This window comes from Pipistrellus hanaki (genome assembly GCF_964339955.1).
Source record: "Pipistrellus hanaki genome assembly, chromosome: 1".
Classification (NCBI taxonomy): domain Eukaryota; kingdom Metazoa; phylum Chordata; class Mammalia; order Chiroptera; family Vespertilionidae; genus Pipistrellus; species Pipistrellus hanaki.
This window is the reverse complement of record NC_140503.1, coordinates 179,533,418-179,560,098: the sequence shown is the minus strand read 5'-3', so window position 1 is coordinate 179,560,098 and position 26,681 is coordinate 179,533,418. Positions and strand designations below refer to the sequence as shown.

The window sequence follows — 26,681 nt, the reverse complement described above, 5'->3', positions numbered from 1 at the left end:
ACTCCAGAGACAAGGAGGGGCAGGATGATGCCAAATTCCTAAGCTTAGAGATTAGAAGGCAATGGTATATCTCACTGACTGAAGGTCAGTCTTTGGGGGTGATGAGTCGTTCACCCATGTCCATTCAGCAAATGAACTGAGCACCTGTCATATATAAACTAACACTGTTCTAAGTACTAGAAATGCAGCGTTGAAGGAAGCAGGCAAATGCTTGCCATTTGAGAGTGCACATTCTGATGGAGAAGGACTGACAGAAATGTCAATTAGAAAGCATGTTAAAAGGTGCTGCTGAGTGCTCTGGGAAAAAATGAAGCAGCAGAGAGTGCCAGGAGTGGGGGAAAGTTACAGTTTCAAACTGATGGTCAGAGAAGGTGTCATGAGAAGGTGACATTTGAGCAGATTGATAAGTAAGCAGGGGCGAGCAGTGGGAGTTACTGGGGGATGCTTTCTACTCATAGTGTGAGTGCTCAAAGGAGCCTGCCCGTGCACTTGAGGATCAGTAAGGAGGCCAGTGGGTGGAGTACAGCGAGCAGGGGAAAGGACCTTAGAGGGCAGGTGGGGGAGGTAAGGCAGGGTGGGGCAGGGCTAATTGGAAGGGACTATGCACCATTATAAGGAATGGCTTTTACTGTGAGGGATTTTTTGGGAAGAGGGTGTTAGTGGGTTTTGAGCAGTGGAACACATGATCTGACTTAGATTTAATAGATGGCCATTGTAGCAAGAGGCCATAGGTACAATACTTTTTTGGCACTTATACTGTGGCCTTTAATATTGGATTTGAACTTGTCGTTAGGGAGGTAAAGAACTGTTATCTAATGCAAATATTTAAATATCTATATTTCTGTATTTCATATCAGAATAGTTGAGTTAGAATTCTGCAGTACTCTGAGAAACATTTAGAATATTTTATGTGTAAGTTTTTAAGAATTTGAAGTTTAAAAACAAAAATCCAAGTAACATATAAGCTATTTTAATAACTAGTAATCATTTAATTATTTTGGCAATAAGATATTCAAAGATATTCGTGAATTGAAATGAGTGATATCTTTTGTCTCTGCAGAGTGAGAATATTGGAATTGTTAATATAAAGGTTTTTCCCCTCTACCTTTCACATGTGCTTGTGAAGAAAAACTTTCTAACAAATAATTTAGAGAGCAAATTAACCTTATTTTTTACTAGTTTTGCTAGCAAAATTTTTTCTAGTTTTTTGCCTAGTTGGCTTTCTTTCAGAATATTTCATAAGCAAAGATTATTCTCTCTCAGATAATTAATGTTTTTGCATGAACCCATTTTATCCTTATATTTACTGAAATGATTATTGCAATTCTTATCCAGTATCATTGGTTCATGTTTCATAAGAAGGCAAGGGTTAGGTAGAAATTTATGAGAAGTGTGATGGTAAGAAAAAGACAGATTTTACATTCCTATCAACATATTGATATCAACATGTTTGATAATGGGACATTATTATGTATGTCTCCCCAAATCTGGCTCCATCTTTTTCTAAACTGATCATAAGAAATTGGACATAAACATTAGTGAAAATATTTTTAAATTTAAATTTAGAAAATACTTTTAAAAAAGAACATATAGGTGTTCACATGTATTTTCCTGGCTAGCCATTTTAGTTAAGATTGTTATTGTCCCTCAGAGTAAGTATTATGCAACTTTACTGTTCTGTTATATATTTGTTTTGTTTTGTTTTGTTTTCATTCAACAGAATTCTGATATGGAACTATCTTAAGGAAAAATATTTACATTACTGGAATTTTTTGCCTTTTGAAGTTTTAGGAGGATTAATATTTTGAATAATTAAACATTATTATATTTCTTTAAGAGTTTTTTTGCCAACAAGTGTTTTGTCCCCTAGTGAATATTCAAATAAGTAATCAATAAGCTTTTTGCCTAATTGTGTTCTCAGTGAGTATTATTGCCCTGTCTTTATATATAATGCATTATTCATGAATGTAATTTAACGTGAAGAAATAAGACTGTAGCCAACCTAGTGATGATTTATAGGATGTTTCTCTGCTCACAGTATATTTTAATTGACAATATTAATGAGGTATGTATTTTTTTTTAAACGAAATTGACTTATTTCCCAAGAATGTTACTTGATCCTGTGGTTTGAATTTTTGACAGACTGTGAATTTTACCTCGTAATCTAATTTGGTTGCTGAAGTGTTGTCAAAAACAGGTATTTTATTAAAAAGGAAAAAATGGGAGGAAAGAATGGAAGAAGAAAAGAAGAAAGGAAACATACAAACCAATGTTTCTTTACTAAGAAAAATAAATAAACCCAGATACTATTTGCACTTAGTTTGGTATATACAGCTCATACTTTTCGGTGGGAACAGGAAAAGCCTGTTTCATATTCTTTAGGGTAAGAATCACGAGGCACTGCCTCAGCTCTGCTCTGGCTGAATCTAAGAAAAGCCCTGACTTTTGTTATATACAATTGGAGCCTGTGTAAAACAGGGGTGTCTTGGTCATGTTTTCTTTCTCCCAAGACAACGACCCCTCTCTGACTGGTTTTGCATGTAGAGCGATAAATAGAGACAGTTCATCCATGCTTGGGTAAGAAAATGAGCTTTCCTCTCCTAATTAACTTCCTGAGGTTGATAGTCTTGAAGATTACTCAGACATCTTCCTTTGACCTTTTGAAGTTTTGTGGAATTTATCTTTTTGTTTAAAGAAAAAATAAAACATGGAGGTCTCCATAGACTCTACAGTCAGCACAAAATAAATTGAAAAGATGGTCTGAGATAAGATTTAAATTCATGATAGTTAAATTTCAGTTAGGTGCTATAAGGTGCTAAGAGAAGGAATACATACTCACAGTGAGATACATCTTTCAGAATTTGGTAAATGAATGAATTAACTGATAGTCACACTTACCTGTGACTTTGACCTCCAGTGAGTTCCATTTTGAGTACCTGGGAAAAAGGTATCCAGTCATTTGCATCCTATTGAAAAAGGGAGTGATTTGCAATAGTCTGCTGAAGTCACTGTTTTCTAGATTACAAATAGCTATTTGAAACCATTTAAATTGCTTGGATAGTAATGTGCACTTGAAACAATTTAAGTATCAGAATGTAGTCTCTCAAATTGACTGATTTCAGTAGAAAACCACTAATGAAGATTTTACAAATAATGCAAAGCTACTTTTCCATTTGTCAGTCATTTACTGATTTGCAGTGATCAACATTTTTATCAGAATTTAAACTTGAAAAATGACCCATTGAAAAAGCCCAATAGGAATTAATTTGGGGGTATATTTTCACTTATATTTGCTTTTAAAGTTTTGCAAAGATCATGGGAAAGAATTGCCTCTTTAACTTATGAGCATAATATAATCTATGAATTGGAAAAAAAAACAGTATTTATATTATGTTTCATCCAAATACTTTTTTATAAGGATATATCTATAAAATATCTTTTAAAAAAAATCAGTAGTGAACTATGAATTGGTATACAAATAGTTACATAATATACCTTTTGAAAGGTGTACCTGATATTTAAAGCAAGGTACACATGTTGTAAAATTGGATATATTAATTTGAAATAATAAAGGAAGTTGAAGCTTAATTCCACAATAAATTTAAAAGAATATGTACAATTTTTCTGTTATGGGTTTATTTAAATTTAGTCAAACTTTGTGTATGGAATTTAACTTAGGGGTTGGAAAAATACATAGCCTCCTATTGTTGAAGAATCCTTCATGAGGGTATGTGATGATAGGCAAATATGATGAAGAAATGAATATGTGTTCTAAGTAATAGATGTTTTCATTTGAGCTAAAAATTAAATTTGCCTATAAAAATAAATTATTTAGTTATGAAAACTGTAAGATATACTAGTTAAATTCTTATTGAGAGTAACCCAAGCTGACAGGGCACAATGAAACTGAATATACTCCTTCGGTGCCATTGACACTATCCGTTTTTAAAGCAACATGGCAGCATGGAGGAAGAGTTATAAAGGTTCCTATACTATTTGGCCCTGTAATTCCACCCTTAGGAAATTATTCCAAGGAAAGAACTCATTGGAGGTGAAAAGCTTATTATAAATAACATTGTCTGTCATAGCAAAACATTGAAACTACTTAAGTAACCTGTGTTAGGGGATTGGTTTACTAAGTAGTAGCACATCAGCCTACCACTGTATAATACTTTGCAGTCATTAAGGTGTGAGACTGGAGAAGCATGACTGTTCTGACTCAGATATCCAATACTGTATAGGATATCTGTATTAAAATGTGAAAGTTGCCAAAACCGGTTTGGCTCAGTGGATAGAGCGTCGGCCTGTGGACTGAAAGGTCCCAGGTTCTATTCGGTCAAGGGCATGTACTATGGTTGCGAGCACATCCCCAGTAGGGGGTGGGTGAGAGGCAACTAATTGGTGATTCTCTCTCATCGATGTTTCTGACTCTCTATCCCTCTCTCTTCCTCTCTGTAAAAAATCAATAAAATATAAAAAATAAAATAAAATGTGAAAGTTAACATATAAAGATGAAAATGTGATTATGTTCCACTTCATATTTTTATAAGTTGTTAATGTTCAATATTTTTTTAAAGACAGGAAATAGCCTCCTTTTTTTTATCCTGTGAACTGCATCGAAGTTTTAGACACAAAATTTAAAATAATCATGAAGGATTTGGGGGTATTAAAAAATGGAAATTATTTTATTTGTTTTATTAATAAAGTACATGTTACTTTTATTTAAGAATTACATGGATTATTTATCACGACTGTATGAAAGAGAAATTAAAGATTTCTTTGAAGTTGCAAAGATCAAGATGACTGGCACAACTAAAGAAAGCAAGAAGTTTGGTAAGCCTAGGCACTTCAGTTCATTGACTTCTATTCTATTAAAAATGGTTTTATTTTATTTAAATGGTCTAATTCTAAGACTTTTTAACCAAGGAGAAAGAAGACACAGTGGAATTAATGAAAGAGTAAGTCTGATGCATTTGGTTTGCCTTATAGGTATTTCATAGAAGAAATATTTGTATCTGCAAATGGTTTCTTGCTAATTAAAATTCTACACTATGTGAGAATTCTACAGTATGTTATAATTAAAAGTACATATTCATAGGAAAAGCAGTTGACCAGAAAATGAAGTACAGTCTAGTCTGGTAGAGAAAGTATTAGACTAAGAGACACATGTTGAGCGTTCCTAAAAGATTTTTAACAGTTGTGGGCAAATCACTGTTCTCTTTCTTAAGTCATTGCTCTCCACAGGGAAATGAAAGTGATTCCTGGCTTCTTACTTCTCACTGGCTATTTTGCATCAAAAAAGAAAGTTTGTGTTTTATCTCCTGCCAACGAGCTATAAATATGTCACCAAAATTTCTTCTGTGGTTAAACCTTATTTTTCTAAGATGTATGCCTATTCTTTTGTTGTTGCTTCTAAATATGTTAAATGGACAAAAACAAAACATGATTTGAAAAGATAACCAGTGAAAGTATTAAGTTGTGAGGAAGGTGATTTGCCAAGGCCACATTCTGCTGTCGCATGTACCCATCTCTGGGTTTCCTTTTGGATGGAGTTCTGTGCCTATGAAGTCAAAACCTAGCCTTAAGTGGCTACAATGTGTACTCCTCAGTGTGTCTGCGTAGCTCCCTTTAGAAAAATGAGTTTAGCATTTGCCTGTTGAAAGGAGCCTATGCCCTAAGCAACTCCAGTAATCGGGGAACAGGACTTGAAATTGATAGCTCATCTTTCCATTCTTTTCTTTAGGACAGAGAAGACTGTCTTTAATGGGTAATTATTTTGTAATTCACTGGATGGTTTGTTTGTTTGCTTGTTTTTAATACAACACTAATATATTGAATCTAGGAGTCCAGGCTTTTGAAGTGGTTTGAATCTGTGTACAAATACACTTAGGTAAAGAAACTGATGAGAATCTTGGGACAATAGGCTTTTGGAAACAGAAATGCTAACTCATCCTAAAGGTTAATTGTTATTAAACAGCAGTGTGTTTATATCTTTGTTAATGTTTCACTGTGAATATGTTATGCTTTTTTTTAAGTAAACACAATATTAATGTAGTTACATGTTTAATGTTTTCATTTAGTATATCTGTCACCACTTGTTAGTGAATCATTTTATTTTGAGAGTACTCTTCTACAGTATATGAAAACTGGAATTAAAAGGGAAATCTTTTTAAAATTAACTCCTGAAGAGGCCATTAATCCCAGTATGAAAATTGATTATCAAGCCTAAAATTCACACGAAGATAAATGACATAATATAAATATAATTTAAATCAAGTACAATAATAAATATTTTTAAATCTTTACCCAAAGATATGTTTTTATTGATTTTAAAGAGAGAGTTAGGGTGAAAGGGTGCAAGAGAGAGAGCGAGAGAAATATTGATGTGAGAGACAAACATCTGTCAGTTGCCTCCCATATGTGTCCTAACTGGAGATTGAACCTGAATCTTAGGTGTGTGCCCTGACCAAGAGTTGGACCTGCAGCCTTTTGGTGTATGGGACGAAGCTCCAGCCAAGTGAGCCACCAGCCAGGGCCAAGTACAGTAGTAGCTTAATGGTGTCATTGCATTAACCTGAGACCTAGGATTTTCATTTCTTGCCCCTTGAAAAGTTCTTAAATTATCTTGTTAAATATTTTTATATTAACATAATACACATGTAGAAGGCACTTTTATAGTTTTAAAATTTAAAATTATATCTCTTCAATGAATCTATTTAATAATAAGGAATAGGGGAATACTTTCTGGAGGTTGATGGTACTATAAAGTTATATAATTTCAGTTATTTTGATATCAGTTATAACAGAAGAAAATACTAAACAAACAGAATTCAGAGGACAAATATAGTTTAGTCCATCTTGAAGTATTGTTATTCAGCATTTAAAAATAAATTTCAAGTTAAATACAAATGACTTAGTTCTAAAGTAGAATGTAAAAGTTTTAAATATATCTTTTTAATTATTCAAATAATGTTTAAATGAATTTTAATAGTAATTATAATTCAGATAAAAGTCTGAAATTTCAGAATGATGACTTTTTAATGAGCCAAAATTAATAATAAATAATATTTAAATGAGTTCTTTTTTATTTGCTCTGAAAATGCTAGGTCATAGATGCTAATAAGAATAGAAAGGCAGATTGCATATACTTTACAAAGTACACTGTAGTCAATATAGCCATAGAGATTCAGGGGAGTACCCTCTTTATGAACCAGTCTGGACTCAGATCTTTAACATCTACTTAGTTCATATAATTCAAAATTAGGTTAAAATTCCAGTAAAGAATATCTTCTTTGTGATAGGTCTTTATGTAAGTCATTGCCCTTTATTATTAATAGATTTACTTTGACATCCTCAGAGGGCTAGAATTTTCTCCCCAAGATCGATATTTTAGTATATTCTACAACTGTGCTTAATGAATTGGCAGGCAGATAAAATTTAGTATTTCTTTTTTAAAACCACCAGTTTTTTCTTTCTACAGCTAAGATAACACAGAGACACACATTATTTTAATTCATTAACATATGTATTTATATAATATATGCCTCTCATATTTACTGCCTCTCATATTTATTTTAATATTCCCAGATCTTTAAAATGGTAAGCCAAAGTCATTTTTTCATTCTGTGATTCTCCACTAAACTAAGAAATCTTGTGGATTGCAAAGGAAGTCTTCAATACAAGACTGGATTTACAATGGCTAGAAATTCAATAAGTATTTATTGATTGCCTATTATATAATAAGCACTGCTGTGTTCTGAGAAAGCAGCATAAGCACAGATCCTACCCCATGATATTTATAATCTAGAGGGGATTATTTAAATATATTTAAAAGTCTACCTGAAGATTTTTACTTGTTTCTGATAAATAATATGAACTTTTTATGAGCCCCAAATTATAGTTATAGGCACTAGTAGTAATTCTGTATTCTTTATTGGCTACTTAAACATAAAGTATATGAAGTATTAGGATTTGGAACTGATGACTTAGTAGAGTGACACCTTAAGGCCACCAGGGGTATTGTTCAGGTTGGCCAGCTAGTAGCTCTAGCATGATCCTTGCTTGCCACTTTGATGTCCAGCTTTACTGTTTCATACTCCTTTGAGCTTCAGGAAGCCAAGGCTGGGAAGATATACATGTCACTGGTGTGACAAGTTAGTAGCTTATACTTGGGCTTTTGCCTTGAAGTTTGGCAGTGACAGTTGACATATTTTTTGTTTTTTAAATATTTCTAAATTATGTTCTTTAATTTTCTGTTTCATTCTGTAATTCCTTTCTTTGCTTTTCATATCTACTTCTAATTTGAGTTTAGAATGTTTCACAAGATGATCTCTATAATTCATTTAATAAATATTTTATATACAGAAGTTTTAGAATAAAACCAAATGATCCTTAAAAGTTTAAAAATTCCTGTATTAAACCAATTCCTTTAGCTTTACCCTTCCATCCTCTCTTCTCCAGATAAGTTGTATTTTTATATAAACCTTTCATTCTAGGTGTTCACAAGGCCAGTTACTAAATAGTGCAGCTTGATATTTTGAAATGGTTTTGAAACCCCAGCATATCATTTTTTTATCAGATGTAATGTAAAATTATTTAGTACAATGGAGATTCCTTTCAGTAGCTTCCAGGGAATCTGAAATTATTGGTACATTTTATGTCTAAATCTACAGCCTCATTTTAATAAATTTCCACTGCATTAAATTATTTACTTAAACCATATTTTTTCTTCAGAAACCAAAACTTGTAAATATAGTCTTTTAAATTTAAGTATACCAGCTTTATAAACTTAAAACAATCATTTAAAAGTATGGGGTGGTTTTACAAATATAGATAGTTTTATTTGAATATTAGAGTAAAAATAATACATGAAAAGATAAGTATTTTCTTTCATATAATTTTTCCAACAGTAGCTGACCAACTAAACATATGTGCACCTTTTGTTACTTGATGCTCATGGTTCTCTGCATGTGTCTTTTAAACTAAAGCTTAACTTCCTCTTGTGCATGGTTTGTGCAAATTGCAGTTTATTAACTTGTCTTTGTCTTTGATGCTTGCAACCTAATCCATCACAGCTACACTTCCTCGAAAAGAAAGTGCTGTCAAACAGGAAACAGAGAGTGAGTATGCTGAGTGTTAGTAGGTATTCTCAATGCATGTTTGTTTCATGTTTAGAAATTAGTTGTTTGTCTTGAAAAAAAGTTACACCTAAACTATTGATTGCTCTGAGGTATTTCCAGACATTGGTGAAAGAAAACCAACATGATGGTAGTGATGTGTCTATATCAAAGGAATATCTAATAGAGTTGAAAATAAATGGTGTGTAATCAGAAATTTATAAAAAGGTTTAACCATTATATTTCTGTTTTCAGGCTGTGGTTAGAAACTATAAAAATTGTTTTACATGTGGTCAGATTTTACATAATGAAACCAGAATTTGTCTTTAATTGTCCTTATTGTATCTTCATTTGTCTCATCTGACCATCAGTAAATAATAGAGATTCACTGAGAGATACTCAAGAAGAATTTAAAAATGTATTTATACTTAACTCTGAATGACAGTATCATATTTTCTTATAAAAATGGAATTCTTTAATTCCTTTATGTATGTAAGATATTGTCTAGCCATATTGTTATAATTTTTCTTCATGACAATGATGGATACCTATGTTTATACTTAAGCCCAGATGTCCCATATTTATATCATTAATGATGTATCATATTTTAGTTGTATTTTAAATACAACAGGTTTTCGGGGGGGGGGGTTCTCCTTGTTTTTAAAGAACTGCAGTTAATCAATTTATTTAATGTAAAAGAGTTTCTGGGCTCAGGAATGTATTAAGTTGAGTTGTATAATTGACTTTTTTTGTAGGGCAAGAATGATCAAATGTTGTCAGTTCATGTGGTATAGCCTAATATGTTGATTTAACTTGGAGGATGGTAGTATTGGGATATGGCAGTTTTCTTTTTCTTTTAATATATATATATTAATATATATATTTTTTTTATTTCAGAGAGGAAGGAGGAGGGGTGGGAGATAGAAAAATTAGTGATGAGAGAGAATCATTGATCGGCTGCCTCCTGTACGCCCCACACTGGGGATCCAGCCTGCAACCCCAGCATGTGGCCTAACCAGGAATAGAACTGTGACCTTCTGGTTCATAGGCCAGCGCTCAACCACTTAGCCACACTGGCTGGGCGGGATATGGCAGTTTTCTTCAGAAATTTAACAGTCATGTTAAGCTAGTACACTGCGGGAGGGAGAGGGGGGAGTCAGTGACCATCATATTCATGTCTTTTGAATGGGAAAGAAATAAATCCTCATCTACTTTAGTCTAGATATATCATCAAACAACTTTATGTTTATGATGAGATGGAGAATGACATAGATTTGGGGATCTTTACTGTCTTTCACTCCTATAGATCTGTGTAGTTTCACTACTCTTTACCATATGCTCAGGAATAGGTCACAAATGTTAATAAAAGAGGAAACTCCACAACCTGTCCCATGTGGTAGTCTTGCATCCTAACTAATATGAGCCCTTAAAAACCAAAACGGGCAGATGGCCCTGATCTATGCTATGGATCTTTATTCATGAAGGTCACAACTCTCAAAGTTTTATTATTTCTTAGGTCTTCATGGAAGTTCTGGGAAATTAACTGGATCTACTTCTAGTCTAAACAAACTCAGTGTTCAGCCTTCAGGGAATCGCAGATCTCAGTCGTCTTCCTTGCTGGATATGGGAAACATGTCTACTTCTGATCTCGATGTTGCGGACAGAACCAAATTTGATAAGGTAAAATAAAAATAGCAGGTACTTCTTCAATACTAATATTAGTTTTCTAACAGCAGTCTGTTATTGCTTTAAATGTATTCAAAGATTTGGTTAACCATGTCTTTCCTATTTTGAATCTGGGGGGAAAAAATACTAGTCAAATGGCCACTAAATTGTGAACTATCAATTAAATTACATTATAGCTTTATTAAATTTCGTTATAAGTCATAAAATGCTTGCATCTTAAATCTAAGTTCTTTAAGTATCTACAAGGCAAAGAGGAAATAGCAGCTTTTATGGAGCAGAACTGTTCTCTGCAGTGCATTAAATAAGCTTTAAAAGTCTGTCTCTGTATTTCTCTTTCCCAATTTCAAGTGAATAATTATTATGAATTTAATTTTAGGTATGTTTTGCCCCTGCTATGCCTTGATATACTGCAATGTCCTGTCAATCTTGGAACAGTTTGTTTTGGAGATTCTATTGAGATTATGGATAAAGCATTTATGGTCCCTGCAGAAAAGTAAATTAAATGTGTTGTGTTCTTTTAAGTTTTTGGTGCAGATCTTTTATTTTGGTTTTCTTCAGATCTTTGAACAGGTACTCAGTGAACTGGAGCCCCTGTGCCTAGCAGAACAGGACTTCATAAGTAAATTTTTCAAACTACAGCAACATCAAAGTATGCCTGGAACTGTGGTATGGCTTATGTTTGTTCATTGGCTAGTATATAGGGTTTGTAATATAATTAGCTTAATTAATATGTTGTCACAGTTCCAATATTAGAACAGAAAAAGAATGGATTTATGATATAAGGACTTCTAAAATAATTTTTGTCATACTACAAGACAATAAAAACAGTGATAGTTTGCACATATAATTTAATACTCTGTCTTAAGCCTAAACATTATCTAAGTTATTGAAGGAATAAAATATCTGAATTTATTTTGAAAAAAAAAATACTTTGAAAAGCGATTTTAGCAGTCATCAAGAAAAAATAAATTTTAAAAATGTTTGGTGTTTGAGTATATATACCATGTGGGGCGGGGAGGGGTGGGAAAAAGTGGGAAATAAAAGGTGAGGCTTCAACTCTGACTTTTTTCCTATGGCTTTGTTATTAACTAGCTGTGAGACCTTCAACCAATTATTTAATCCCCAATTTCCTCATTTCTCATCTCTTCAATGGATATTATAATGCCTATTCAGCATGCCGCTCAGGTGGCAAAAATTTAAGAAGAAAATGAAATGAGATAGTTGCTAGAATATTTTGAGAAACTTAAAATCACAATGCAAATAAAGTGATTTTAAAATTAAGATCATCTTAAAGAGCCACCATATAAAATGAATGAGAAATTATTTCAAATGGGTGGGATTTTGTTGTTGTAGGTGGTAGTAGTAGTAAATTTGCTTACATCTTAACTTCTATAAGAATTCTTGATAGCTTTTTTAAATGCCAAAGTTCTTTTAGAATGGTTTATGAGATTAACTTTTAGTTCTCTGTTACAAGTTCTTCCTGTATGTTTTCTGTTTTTCGTTGAGCTGCCCACTCATTCCGACCTTCCCCCTCCACCTCCTGTATCTTCTGTCTTCCCACTTTCCCCTTAAGTGCACATAAACACAACTTTCCCCCATAATTCTCATATAAAAATGTAAGAACAAAGCCCTTCATGGTCATTCTTAAGTAGCATTCTAAGTAGTTCTGTCAGTGATGCTATCTTTAAAAATCATTATTTTTCATAATGTATTCTCTCCTAGGAATTTTAAGACTGAGCAGGCTTTTGCTATCTAAACTAGTCAAATTGTTGGTCTTTTATTATATAAAGTACCTGAATAATTTTTGCAGACTGAAGCAGATGACCTAGATGGAGGAACATCATCAAAGCAACATATTTCTGGCACACCATTGCCCGTTTCATCTGAGTATGTATTGGTTATTATCTATTATTTTGGAAAAAAATAAACTTTAAATTTAACATAGAGGAGTGCTGCTCAGTAACCTGATGGCTTAGTAACCTGACAGCACCCAGCACTGACAGGTATGCCCAGTGTCTTATTAAACGTCTTACTGAATTAAAACCTGTCCTGTTGTATGATTCTATGGCTCTTTGCGCTAGTAGAGTGGTTGGCAAACTCATTAGTCAACCGAGCCAAATATCAACAGTACAACGATTGAAATTTTTTTTTGAGAGCCAAATTTTTAAAACTTAAACTTCTTCTAATGCCACTTCTTCAAAATAGACTGACCCAGGCTGTGGTATTTTGTGGAAGAGCCACATTCAAGGGGCCAAAGAGCCGCATGTGGCTCACAAGCCACAGTTTGCCGACCATGGCTCTAATACAAAAAATATAACCAATTTTGATGCTTCCTGATAGGAAGCAGCATTCGAATTGCCATGTATTTCTTGGAAATCACAGAGCACATTTCAGGATCCCAGCTTTACAAATGATAGTTATTTTGAGTGATAAAACTTAACTAAAAAATATTTTTATATTGGAAACTGCTGAAGAATACTTAGTTCATTATATTTAGACATTTTTAATGAAAATGTAATATTTTAGTTGTTTTGTATATGCCCAATGGGTTAAAGTGAAAGATGAATTATACCTAAAGCTCAAAACAACTTGCTACATTTTGTATGTTTTTTGAACAGGAAAGATATGATCCGCCAAATGATGACTAAAATATTTCGCTGCATTGAGCCAGAACTGAACAACCTCATTGCATTAGGAGACAAAATTGATAGCTTTAACTCCCTTTACATGCTAGTGAAAATGAGTCATCATGTGTGGACTGCACAAAATGTGGACCCTGCTTCTTTTTTGAGCACTACATTGGGAAATGTTTTGGTGACTGTCAAAAGGAACTTTGACAAATGCATTGTAAGTTCTTTATTAATAACTTAGAATGGTAATTATTGCAAAAAACAGGTAAATGTATTTAACAGATTTCCAGCTCTCCATTTGGAGATCTACTGTTCAAAACGCCCAATGCCTTGAAGCAGGGTATTGGCTGCAATATATATGAACAAAGGTAGTTTGATGATACCATGCCTGTCAGCTTCTCTTCTACACTGAATCTTGGCAAGCAGATGGCCTAGAAACTGCAGCTTGGTAACTTAAATCTCAGTTAACTGATTAGTGACCAAAGGTTAATGAAACAATTGAAACTATCATTTGGATTTATTGTATTTTTTCCTAACATATTCCAATGAGAAAATTATTAATTGGATCATTTTTATTGTTTAAATTATTTACTTTGTTCATTTTATATTTAACTAGAGGCTCAGTACACAAATTCATGCACTTTGAAAGGAACTATGACCCGAAGGGCTGCAGAGGGCACAGGGGCAAGTCTCGGCCCATCCTCCATGCCCCGCCTAGCCCCTCCTGCCACAGCCCCCAGTTCCCTGTCTGCCAGCAGCCCCACTCCCGCTACCACCACCCCCACACGCTGATGGCGCCAGCCCTGCTAGCACCCACTGAAGACGTGGAGCAATAAGGGCCAGCGCTGAGCGATTGGGGCCAGCACCAGCAGCAGTTGCGTGTGGCAGCTACTGCCCCAATCGCCCCTCAGGAGCAGGGGGAGGTGGAGAAGCCTTCAGGGGTAATCGGGGCTGGCAGCCATTGCTTACACCCACTGACTGTGCCAAGCGGCTGGGCACCGGCAGCAGGTGCGAGTGGCAGCTCTAGCACCAACTGGATGCAAGCGGCAGCTGGCCAGCCCCAATCACCCTCAGGAACGGGGAGGTGGAGAAGCCCTGCAGGGCGATCGGGGCCTGCAGCAGGTGCGAGGGGCAGCTCCAGCACTGGCAGCAGGTGCGAGCACCAGGTGGGACTGCAGCGCGCTGGAGCAAAGAATTTTTAGTAACCACCAAAGTCTCACCCCAATGACAGCGACCAGCACACCGCCTTGGTCTAGCACTCCCACTCACCTGCTCCACCATCCCACTGTGGCCACCACCCACAATGTTTGTGCGTGCCTCCCCATGGTCAGCACATGTCATAGCCACTGGTGATTCAGTTGTTCCGTGGTTTGGTCTATTTGCATATGAGGGTTTTATGTAGATAGCTTTAATAAATAATCATATCACTATTTCAATAATTGTTCTTACAATAACTTTCAGAAGTTATCATTTTCCTCCTCCTAATAGGAAAGGAAAAATCATTAACAACTTTTTTTTTTTTTTTCTGTTTTGGTAAGCTTGTAGGTATGAGTTGGACTGAATCAGATTCTAAAGAAAGTTTTTTTTTTTATTAAATTACTTGGTATATAAAAGTGGGTATGTTTCATGAATATCTTTCCTGCCTATTACAAAGCCAGAGAAGACAGCTGTCATTTAGAACATTGCCTATTAATGTCCAAGTATATTCACGCTATAATTATATTATGTGCATTTAAATGTCACACAGAATAAAAATCTTCATAAAGCTTAATAACAACAATAGACCAACATTCACAAATTAGTGCTTACAATGTACCAGGCACTGGTCTAATACTTTGTACACATTATCTTATCCTATCTCACAACCTTCTCTCTCCCACATAAGGTAGATGCTCCGAGAGGTTATGTTACTTTCCCCAAATCAACAGTTGAAAAGTGATGGAGCCAGTCTGGTTTCAGTATCTAAGATCTTACACTGAGCTCCACTACATCCGTTTTCATTCTTCACCGTTATCAATACTAATGAAGTAGACTAGTAGTAAAGATAATATGAAACAATTGACAATACTCACAGTATTTTCTTATATTAATCCCTATAGCCTAAATAATTACTTTTCTAATCCACATGTCATATGGTTTTCTAGTTATACCCCCAACATCTCAACACAATGGAATTTTGCATAGAAGTTGAAAATGGTCCAACAGTACTTGGCAATGTAATTCTTACTGTGAATAGATTTAGATCCTCTGAGAAGTACACAGAACCATAATTGAATTCCATGGATCTTTATGAACCCAGATGTTAGATTCTGTCCATGTGAAACATCCCTTTTATACTTTGTCACCATCCATACATAAGCATTTTCCTGAACTAATTTAAAATACATAGCAAGTACGTACACGGAAAATTCACTTTGTGATCTAAATCCGTAGTAGAAATGCCTGTTCTCCCTCTGTTTTCACACCCAAAAATACGGAACTTGTCTGTCCAAACAGATTTTAGGTTAATGAGAACTGGAAATGGCTGTGGTCCTCAAACCTGGCCACTTGGGCACTAACTAGGAGAAACCTGTAGGAGATTCTGTATGTGTTCTGGTATCACCTGTGTCCCCAAATGGCCAATTGCCTATACTTATCTTTCATAAATGATAACAATGTTTATTGGTGGTTGTTTTTTTGTTTGTTTTTTGTTTAATATATTTTATTAAGTTTTTACAGAGAGTAAGAGAGAGGGATAGAAAGCTAGAAACATCAGTCAGCTGCCTCTTGCACACCCCCTACTGGGGATGTTCCCCCAACCAAGGTACATGCTCTTGACCGGAATCGAACCTGGGACCTTTCAGTCCTCAGGCCGATGCTGTATTCACTGAGCCAAACCGGTTTTAGCTGTTGGTTGTTTTTACTTTAAACAAAGAACTTAAGGTTAATAGGCCTTGATTAAATGTTATTTTAAATCTGGATTTTTTTCCCCCTTGACTTTATTTTCTTTTGTTAATCTTCACTCAGGGATATTTTTTTCATTGATTTTTAGAGAGAGTGGTAGGGAGAGAGAGAGACACATTGATTGGTTGCCTCCCGCCTGTGCCCTGACCACAGAAAGGGATCTAACATGTAACCCACATATGTGCCCTTGACTGGGATTCTAACCTGCAACCCTTCGGTGTGTGAATTGATGTTCTAACCACTGAACATACCCCAGGGCGACTTTTTTTCTTAAATATATTTACTTTTTAACCTATAGCAATAGTTTTCTTACTTATCCCTATGTATTAATTTATATATATATATATATATATATATATATATATATATATATATATATATATAATTTTTTTATTGATTTTTTTACAGAGGGGAAGAGAGAGGGATAGAGAGTTAGAAATATCGATGAGAGAGAAACATCTATCAGCTGCCTCTTGCACATGCACACCCCCTACTGGGGATATGCCCGCATGCCCTTGACCTGAATCGAACCTGGGACCTTTCAGTCCGCAGGCCGACGCTCTATTCACTGAGCCAAACTGGCCTCTGCCCTATGTATTAATTTTTAGTTGGTAAGCATTCAAATTGTTCTAGGTACTAAATTATATCTTTCCTCTATGATGTGTACATTTGATTATACTACCTTGTTTTAAGTTGCTTAGCTATTTCTCTCCCGTGCTTTCTGCCTAACTTTAGAGTAACCAAATAAGGCAAATGGAAGAAGTAAAAATCTCAAAGAAGAGTAAAGTAGGAATTCTTCCATTTGTTGCTGAATTTGAAGAATTTGCTGGGCTTGCAGAATCAATCTTCAAAAATGCTGAGCGTCGTGGAGATCTAGATAAAGCATATACTAAACTTATAAGAGGAGTATTTGTTAACGGTAAGCTTTTGTTATGTTCTAAAGAATTTTTTGGTTGGTTTTTATCATTTCTGGTAACTCATAAGCTGAGTGGAAATATGTTCATTGGTTTTCATATTCTATAGTTTTAAATTGGCTGAAATTAAAAATTTCTGAAATTTGAAAAACAAAGAGCACATAAAATTTATTCATATTCATCAGGAAGCACTTAGATTTTAGAATTTATATGGGCTTATCACTATGCAAAACTGAATTTACTTTTTAAACAAAAAAAGACCTCCCAGATTACATATGCATTTTTGCAAGTCTTCTGAAGATGATAGGCAATGGTGTCTGTGTGACCTGAAGCAAATCAATTCACTTTTGTAGACCTCAATTCTCATATCTGTCTCATTAGATAGATTAATGCTAAACTTCTATAATTCACTGTCTTCCTATGTCAAATCCCCCAATTAAATTACAGAGAAACAGCATGATGTGTCATTTAATTTGAAATAAATTATCTAAGTGCATGTATTCAGGAATTGACAAGAGGTAGATCATTTCACTAATTGCATGTAACATTTTCAGCAGAAGTTGGCCAATGGAAAAGATAGATAAATTATATGACTCAATGTTTGTATGATTGATATTTCTTTTACAGTTCAAATAGCTTTGCTTTGTCTGATTTTGAAATAGCATATGCTCATTGCACAACTGCCAAAATCAGAAGGCAGTTTTAAAAATCAGATGATATGTAATCTCTTCATGCAGAATACCATTTAATTTTTTTTCCTTTATATAAATTTTTCTGTATGTCTCTTTTCCTCTTATAAATGTGCATATATTATATCTGTATGTTCTCTAATATAAAAAAAAAATTGTATTATACCTTACTCACTGTTTTGGAGCCTGCTAGATTATAATCCAACTCTTCCCTTGTTAGTTAACATAGATAGTCGTACTCATTTCTAATGATTACATAGTATTCCATGTATCAGTATTTATCACCAGATCACCTATTGATAGGCATTTAGTTTCTTTCCAATTTGCATATATTTTTGTGTGCTTGTCCAGTAATTTCCTTAGGGTAAATTCCTAGAAATGGAATTGCAGGGTCAAAAGGTTTGTATATATCTCAAAGTTTTATACAAATTGCCGTTTAGAGAAATCATACCAGTTTAGTGCTATGAGCAGTTGGTGAAAGTTTCTGTCACATCTGTACCAATGATTAAGATTAGTAGGTATTAGCAATGTTTTTATTCTTTGTCAAATTAACAGACTATACATTTATTTTGCTTGTGATATTTTTTTACAATGTAAGAGCTTTCAAATTTTATGTCAAACTTATCCACTTTCCCCATTATGACTTCTAAGTTTTGGGGAATTCTTAGGAAGGTCATACCATCACAAAATTATTTTTTTACTTCGCTTTATTTCTTCTTAATTCTTATTATCATATTCACTTTTTTATTTTTACATTTTAAGTACTTGGACACTTTAGAATTTATTTGTCTAAAAGAAGTAAAAATAGTAACCCAGATGTATTCAGCTGGTTGTCCTAACACACTTTGAATAACTCATTTCCCCACAGATTTGAAAAGCCACCTTTATTGCATAATAATATAAATGGGACTGTTTTAGAATGATATTTTTATTAGGTTTAGGTAGATGTGAACATTCTTCAGTGCAGTGTATTTTACTCAGTCCATAAATGTGTTTACTTCTTAAACTTACAGATGAAAAACATCACATAAATGTTTTTATAGTTAAATATGGTCAATACTCACATCAGGATATTTTTTGTTTGTTTGTTTTCCTGTTTTTATTTAGTGGAGAAAGTAGCTAATGAAAGCCAGAAGACCCCGAGGGATGTAGTTATGATGGAAAACTTTCACCATATTTTTGCAACACTTTCTCGTTTGAAAATCTCATGTCTAGAAGCTGAGAAAAAAGAAGCCAAACAAAAATACACAGATCACCTGCAATCTTATGTCATTTACTCTTTAGGACAACCTCTTGAAAAACTAAATGTAAGTATATTTTCACTTAGTATCTTTTTCCTGGTTTTGAATACATATTCAAATGTTTACATATGAAAAACACAACAGTCATCTTAAATCTGCTACATGCATGAATGTACGAGGATAAGGAAAGAAGAGAGATTCAGTTACTGAAGCTGCCAGTACAGTGCTAGATGCTCTGTATACATCATTTCTTTTAATTCTTGTAAATAATGATGTGGGGTAAGATAGTATTATCTGTATTTTACAAATGAAGACTCTGAAAGTAAATAAACTTGCTTGAAGTTTTAGCTAACCTTTATCCCTAGTTCAGATGAAGATTTCAAAATTTTATCAAGCTAAAAGAAAGACCAAAAAATGTTTTACGCATTGCCTTTTCCTTTCCCTTCTTTTCTTGATTTGAGTCATTCCCTACAGCAAGTTCAGTCATTAAAATTAAGAAATGATGGTTTTAGCCAAAACAGGTTTGGCTCAGTGGATAGAGCGTCAGCCTGCGGACTGAAAGGTCCCAGGTTCGATTCCGGTCAAGGGCATGTACCTTGGTTGCGGGCATATCCCCAGTAGGTGGTGTGCAAGAGGCAGCTTATCGATGATTCCCATCGATGTTTCTAACTCTCTATCCCTCTCTCTTCCTCTCTGTAAAAAAAAAAAAAATCAATAAAATATATTTTAAAAAAAGAAAAAGAAAAAGAAATGATGGTTTTAGAAAACTTTGCAACATAGTACAGCAGGTCCCTGAATAAGGTCATTTCATTCAATGTTGTTTCTTTCAAAGGTTGATGAGATGCCAGGAACTTCAGTTTTATTTATAGTAATTAGCCTATGGTAAAATTGGTTTCATTATGCATCATTTCACTTAGACTACTGTATAAGCTGAAATGGATCCTGCTAACTGACTTTGTCCACAATGTGATTAGTCATCTTTTATAAGTTTTTAACTTCAAATTAGAGGCAAAATAAAAAATATGTATTCGTTGTCCACAATTCAAAGAAATATTTAAGCGACCTTTAACCAAATGCGGAATCAATACCTTATAAAACTTAAGGACTTTTAGGGGAAAAGGTTTATCTCAGACCTAAACCTATGTAATACTTAACTAAAATATTAGAAGCATTCCCTTTGAAATCAAATTAAAGCAGAAATATTGCTAGAGCCTTTATTAATTTAACATTGTTATGGAAGCTCTAGCCAATGCAATAGTACCTAAAACATTAATGAAAGATAGAGTCAAGATTGTAATTACCTGTATATAATATGCTAAAATGATTGATCTATGGTAAAGTAGTAGGATTCAAAATAAATATGTAAAAAACAGCTTATTTCCTCATGTCATAATGACCAGTTAAAAGAAATAATTGCAAAGAAAATTTTAGAGGAAAGTATTGAGAGGGGATTTGGTTTGTCAGTATTAAATCATAGTGTATAATGCTCAAATAAAGGCAGGCCAATCAATAAAATTGGACATATTAAAAAATACAAATAGCTCAATGGGTTGGACTGTTGTCCCCATACACAAAATGATTTCGGCTTCAATCCCATCAGGGCATATATAGGAGTCAACCAATCGATATTTCCTTCTTACATCTATCATGTTTCTCTTCCTTTCTCTCTCTCTTTCTCTCTCTCCCCCTCTCTCTCTTTTACTCTTAAAAATCAATACACATATCCTTGGGTGTAGAATAAAAAAACAAAAATGTACATAGATACGTAAAAGTCAGCCTACAAAGAATATGTGTAACAATACAGCAATAAGTATATTTAATATACAAGATTTTTTTAAAATAAATAAGAACTGAGACTCCCGTATATAAATGAGCAACAATTCTGAATAGAGAACTAATCATGTGAAAGCAAGTTAACTTCATTGATAGCCAAATAATTGTAATAAAGCAACAAATAAACTTTTTCACTCATCAAAATGACAACTATATTTTTGAGTTGTGATAATGTTCATAGTAATACGGTAAGACTGCTATATGGTGAGTCTCAGATACTTTTGACAAATTTGCATATCTGAAGAATTTTCAGAATATTGTCCCAAATATACTCCTCAACTGAGGAATTGTAGTCCTAGAAATTTATGCCGGAAAGTAATCAGTAATGTGAGTAAATACCAATGTACAAAAGATATTTATGACAATTGTGTTTATAATAGATTGTTTTAAATCTGAGTAGATTTTGCCAACACTGAAAAAAGTGAAAAATATTAAATGTATTTAGTATCGGAGGAATGCATAAATAAACTTTAGTTCAGTCATCGGATGGAATACAATGCAGACATTAAAATTTATACTTCTGGGGGAGGATTCATAAAATATTAAGTGGAAAATACAATATACAAAAATTATAATCTTACTAGAGGCCCGGTGCACGGGTCTCTTGGCCTGGCCTGGGCCCTCTCACAATCCAGGACCCCTCGGGGGATGTCAGACTGCCAGTTTCGGCTCGATCCCCGCAGGCCAGGCATATCTAGCATGTGTATAAGATCTTTGGTTAAACTCTTCCCGCACTCTGAGATTCATTAGTTTCCATGCCTGTGCGATGAGCATCTGCCCCCTGGTGGTCAGTGCACATCATAGCTACCAGTCAAATGGTCCTTCAGTCGCTTAGGCTTTTATATATGCTGACTAAAGGCCCAGTGCACCAGTAGGATCCCTCAGCCTGGCCCCTCACCGTCTTGCAATCCAGGACCTCTTGAGGGATGTCGGACTGCTGATTTTGGCCCAATCCCCACAGCATCAGGCTGAAACCAGCAGTCCAGCATCCCCTGAGGGATGTAGTAGTGCACAAAGCAGCAGGTGGCTGAGGAGGAGCCTGAGCCCAGGCCAGATGCCGCACCCCTCAATCCAGACCCACTGCACCTGCCACCACCACCACCACTCAGTAGCACTGCCACAGAGGTGGGAGAGGCTTGGGCCACCACAGCTGCGCTCACCAGATGTGAGGATGGCATCAGGCACCTGTCAGTCAGCTGAGCAGCACTCCCGCTGTGGGCGTGCACTGACCACCAGGGGGCAGCTCCTGCATTGAGCGTCTGTCCCCCGGTGGTCAGTGCGTGTCATAGCTACCAAGCAGCCGGTCATTCAGTCGTTTGGTCACTTATTTTATATGTATAGATTTATTTACCCCACACATAAGAAGTCTAGGTGGAAATCTAAAATGTTAACAGTGGTTATCTCTAAGTGGTAGCATAATAGGTGATTGTTATTTTATTATTTATATTTTTACACATTGCCTGGTTTTTACAAAGTGAATATGTACTATTTTTAATCGGGTTTTTTTTTTTTTTTTTTTTTTTTTTTTTTTTTTTTTTTTTTTTTTTTTTTACATATAAGTGAAAAATAAAAGCTTTTAGCCACTATTTCTTTTCATTTCCTTAAAGCATTTCTTTGAAGGCGTTGAAGCTCGTGTAGCACAGGGTATAAGAGAGGAAGAAGTAAGCTATCAACTTGCGTTTAACAAACAAGAACTTCGTAAAGTCATTAAAGAGTATCCTGGAAAGGAAGTGAAAAAAGGTCTAGATAACCTCTACAAGAAGGTTGATAAACATTTATGTGAAGAGGAGAATTTACTTCAGGTATGCTTAGTTCTTTTAATCACCCTAGATTGCACATGCTTACATATATTGCTATTCTCCAAATATTCATTTAGAAATGCTACAGATTTTTTAATTTTAGTGCAGGAGGAAAGTTCCATAAAGTTTAGACCAAATTAATGAATTCTGAGGAAGGAGGAAATTATATTTATATAAGTTTAATGGCTTTCTTATATATTTTATATTTATGTTTTATTGTTTGAGGCATTAAGTTGTTTCTCTTTTGTTTTGGGTTGGGGGATTTTTCATATTTGAGAGGAGTAAGTAGAATATAGTATAGTGCAGTCGAATGATTCTGAGCTTGGGGTTGGAGATAGAAATGGGTTCATAATCTGGGTCCAGATTAAACTAACTTGACTTTGGGCAAGTAAGTTATCCACTCTGGGCCTCAGTTTTCTTATTTGATAAATGGAAATCATACCCCCTAATATGGTAGGCGATATTATTATTATCACTGCCATTTTATAGATGAGAAAATCAAAGTTTATAAAGGTGGCATAATAAGACCAAGATCCCATAGCATATGGATGGGAGAGCCAGATTGAAACTCCAAATCAAGCCATTAATTCTTATAAGCCAGACTGAAAGGCCCAGAGATAAGACTAATTCCGATTTCAACATCATCAAAGGCTTTGGGTAGTAGGGCCATGGTCAGCAAACTGTGGCTCGTGAGCCACATGCAGCTCTTTGGCCCCTTGAGTGTGGCTCTTCCACAAAATACCACGGCCTAGGAGAGTCTATTTTGAAGAAGTGGTGTTAGAAGAAGTTTACATGTAAAAAATTTGGCTCTCAAGAGAAATGTCAATCGTTGTTCTGTTGATATTTGGCTCTGTTGACTAATGAGTTTGCCAACCACTGGTGTAAGGTATTACATTTGTGTTAGCCTCTGAAAGTAAGATAATAATTAACAGATAAAATGGGGGAGTGGTACTTCAGGTGACAGAAATGCTGTGAGCTAAAAGATGAAAAGCAAAAAGCATAATACTGTTTAGTAAATAGTCTTAAATTAGCAGGAATTTGGGACTTACAAGATTTAGGGTTTATAAGGAAAATTCCTGGAAGTATACATTCCCTCAGCTGTCAAATAGGGATGATGATCATAGACCTTCCTCCATCAGGTTGTCATGAGACTTAAATAGGCTAATATATACATAAAGTATTTTGTACTATACTGATACAAAGTAGGCATCAATAAATGTAACCTAGTATTAACTAATAAGTCAATGTGTATATCAGATTCTATCTCAATAATAGTCTATAGATTATATATTCTTTGGATTGCGGATAATCCTTCTGTCTCATCTTGGTGTGTTCACTGTGGCATCAAGCAGTGTTTTATGTAATCAATTTTAAAGTTTCCCTTGAAATGAAACTGAAGCATTAACTATTGCATTTCATTTAGTCACTAGTCTTAGTTCCATACATCATTGTGCATCTCTACATCTGTATTGGATATTTAGATATAATAATAGCTAAAATGTAATGTGTACTTACTGTGTCACTGTTGTAAGCACTTTACTACATTCACTCACAGTATTTAATCCTCATAAGAAACTTAGGAGAAAGGTATTATTATTATTATTATTATTATTATTATTATCATCATCATCATCATCATCATCATCCTGGTTTACAGATGAAGAACTTAGGGCACAGAGTGATGGTGTAGCACACATATCTTTAAGTAGAAGCTAGGATGCATGTTTTTTCATTATTACACTCTGCTTAATTTTTAGACTATGTCTTGACATTATTTCTGCCTGCTTGATTGTGTATTCTTTCCACTCAGAGTATGACTTTTATTTTTGTTTTTATAAAGGTGGTGTGGCACTCCATGCAGGATGAATTTATACGCCAGTACAAGCACTTTGAAGGTTTGATAGCTCGCTGTTATCCTGGATCTGGTGTTACAATGGAATTCACTATTCAGGACATTCTGGATTATTGCTCCAGCATTGCACAGTCTCACTAAACTTTATGAAAGAAGAAAAATAAATGAAGAAAGCACTCTGAGTATACTAGACACTATCAAAAATATCAGCAACTGTTTTGAGAACCCAGCCTTGAAACTTAATGTATTTAAATGTCAAATAAATAGATAACACCATACTACACATTCAAGAGCAAGAAGTACCAGCTTATATAACAGCTTTATTTAATCAATAGTATGTGTTCTAACTTAAAGTATTTATCTTTTAAAATGCCTTTAGCATTTTTTCTATGACAACAATTTTCCTTTATTGCCTAGCTTCTTGTATTTGTGAGTGGTTATCCTATGAGTAATGCATTGGGAATTTTTCAGCTTCCACTAATTCACTATTGCTTATAAATCATGTACTACTAAACACTGTACAGAACTTTTCCCCTCTTTCTAATATGTATATGATAAGGGATCTTTAATGATCAATTATAAACTCAGATTTTGAAAATTATGTGACCATGTGGCAATGACTCTGAAATAAAGAAATTTTCCCCAAAAAATTGAAGTTTGCTATTATTAGATGTTACATGCTTAAGAGACCATTACTCAAAAAGTTCTTACATGTCCATCTATATATATATATATATATATATATATATATATATATATATATATATATAAAGCTAAGTGACCGACTGTACATCCATCCACCCATCCAACTGACCGACAGGCCAGTACATATGCTGAGCACTGGCAATTTAAAAAAAGTTGACTCGCGCATGCACAATACATGTAAAGCTCTCACTGGTGCCAAACACATTATTTTGATCCATCATTCTTGAGTGTGAATTTCTTAGGCCTAAAAATGAGCATTTTCATAAATGAAGAAATTTTGGATATACTTGATGGAGATTTTCACACCTATTTGAGTGATGATTCCATTGATTCAACAGATGATGCCAAAAAGGAAAATTTTCCCATCGAATTTCTTAATAGTATTACTCCCTTCAGGAATGCCGTGTCATAAATTAAAATTGAAAGTAGATGCAATCATCATGCTACTGAGAATCAATCTTAATAGTAAATGGGGTCTTTGTAATGATTTATTATCAAAAGATTGCGACCTAACATAATCGAAGCTGAAGTATTCACAGGATCTGTGGAAAGAGGTGGTTATGATTCCAAGAAGTGATTTGTCCCCGTCTGACATTGGCCTCCCATTTAAATTAATTCGAAGACAGTTTCCTGTGATGCCAGCATTTGCAATGAATATTAATCATGAGGACAAACTCCAGACAGAGTAGGAATATTCCTATCTGAACCCGTTTCAGACATGGTCAGTCATATATTGCTTTCTCTTGGATTTGAAAAGCATGTGACTAATTAAAGTTATAAATACTTCATCACAAGGGAAATTATCATAGTGAAGCACTCTGAAAGTGTTTTTACTCAATGTGGTAGACAGGTAGATAGTAGAATAAGTTTAATCAATTTGTCGTCTTTTTATCAATCTTACTTTTATATCATTTTTTGTTTTTATATCATGTTTTTTATTTTATTGCAGGTCTTTGTTATTAATTTACATATTATTTTCATAAAAATTTTACTAATTTTTTTAATCTGTGACACTTCCATTATTGAGAAAGGGTGAATAGCGCTATTAAAATATTTCTTCTGATTAATTTTCTTTCGATGTGCACAAATCCATGCACCAGGCCACTAGTTTACTATAAAACACTTAAAAGTATAATAAGAAAAATAGTCATTTATAATAGCATAAAAATATTTAGTATTGCCGAGATCGGTTTGGCTCAATGGATAGAGCGTCGGCTTGGGGACTGAAGGGTCCCGGGTTCGATTCCGGTCAAGGTCATGTACCTTGGTTGCG

The 26,681-nt window shown here is 34.4% G+C and overlaps 1 protein-coding gene across 2 annotated transcripts in view; it reads left to right on the top strand.

Annotated features, from left to right (window-relative positions):
- The window catches only part of EXOC1 (exocyst complex component 1), a 52,119-nt gene extending 26,776 nt beyond the window's left edge, over positions 1–25,343 (top strand). The window contains exons 10-19 of one of the 2 annotated variants that reach the window (XM_084899311.1): positions 4,728–4,833; positions 9,075–9,119; positions 10,633–10,796; positions 11,361–11,468; positions 12,613–12,689; positions 13,421–13,649; positions 17,111–17,294; positions 19,086–19,285; positions 22,660–22,854; positions 24,692–25,343. In XM_084899311.1, the coding sequence (XP_084755437.1) occupies positions 4,728–4,833; positions 9,075–9,119; positions 10,633–10,796; positions 11,361–11,468; positions 12,613–12,689; positions 13,421–13,649; positions 17,111–17,294; positions 19,086–19,285; positions 22,660–22,854; positions 24,692–24,844 (1,461 nt within the window). In that variant the 3' untranslated portion in view covers positions 24,845–25,343. The remainder of the gene's footprint in view (positions 1–4,727; positions 4,834–9,074; positions 9,120–10,632; positions 10,797–11,360; positions 11,469–12,612; positions 12,690–13,420; positions 13,650–17,110; positions 17,295–19,085; positions 19,286–22,659; positions 22,855–24,691) is intronic. The other variant, XM_084899312.1, reaches the window with a different exon arrangement.
- The last annotated feature ends 1,338 nt before the right edge of the window (positions 25,344–26,681 follow it).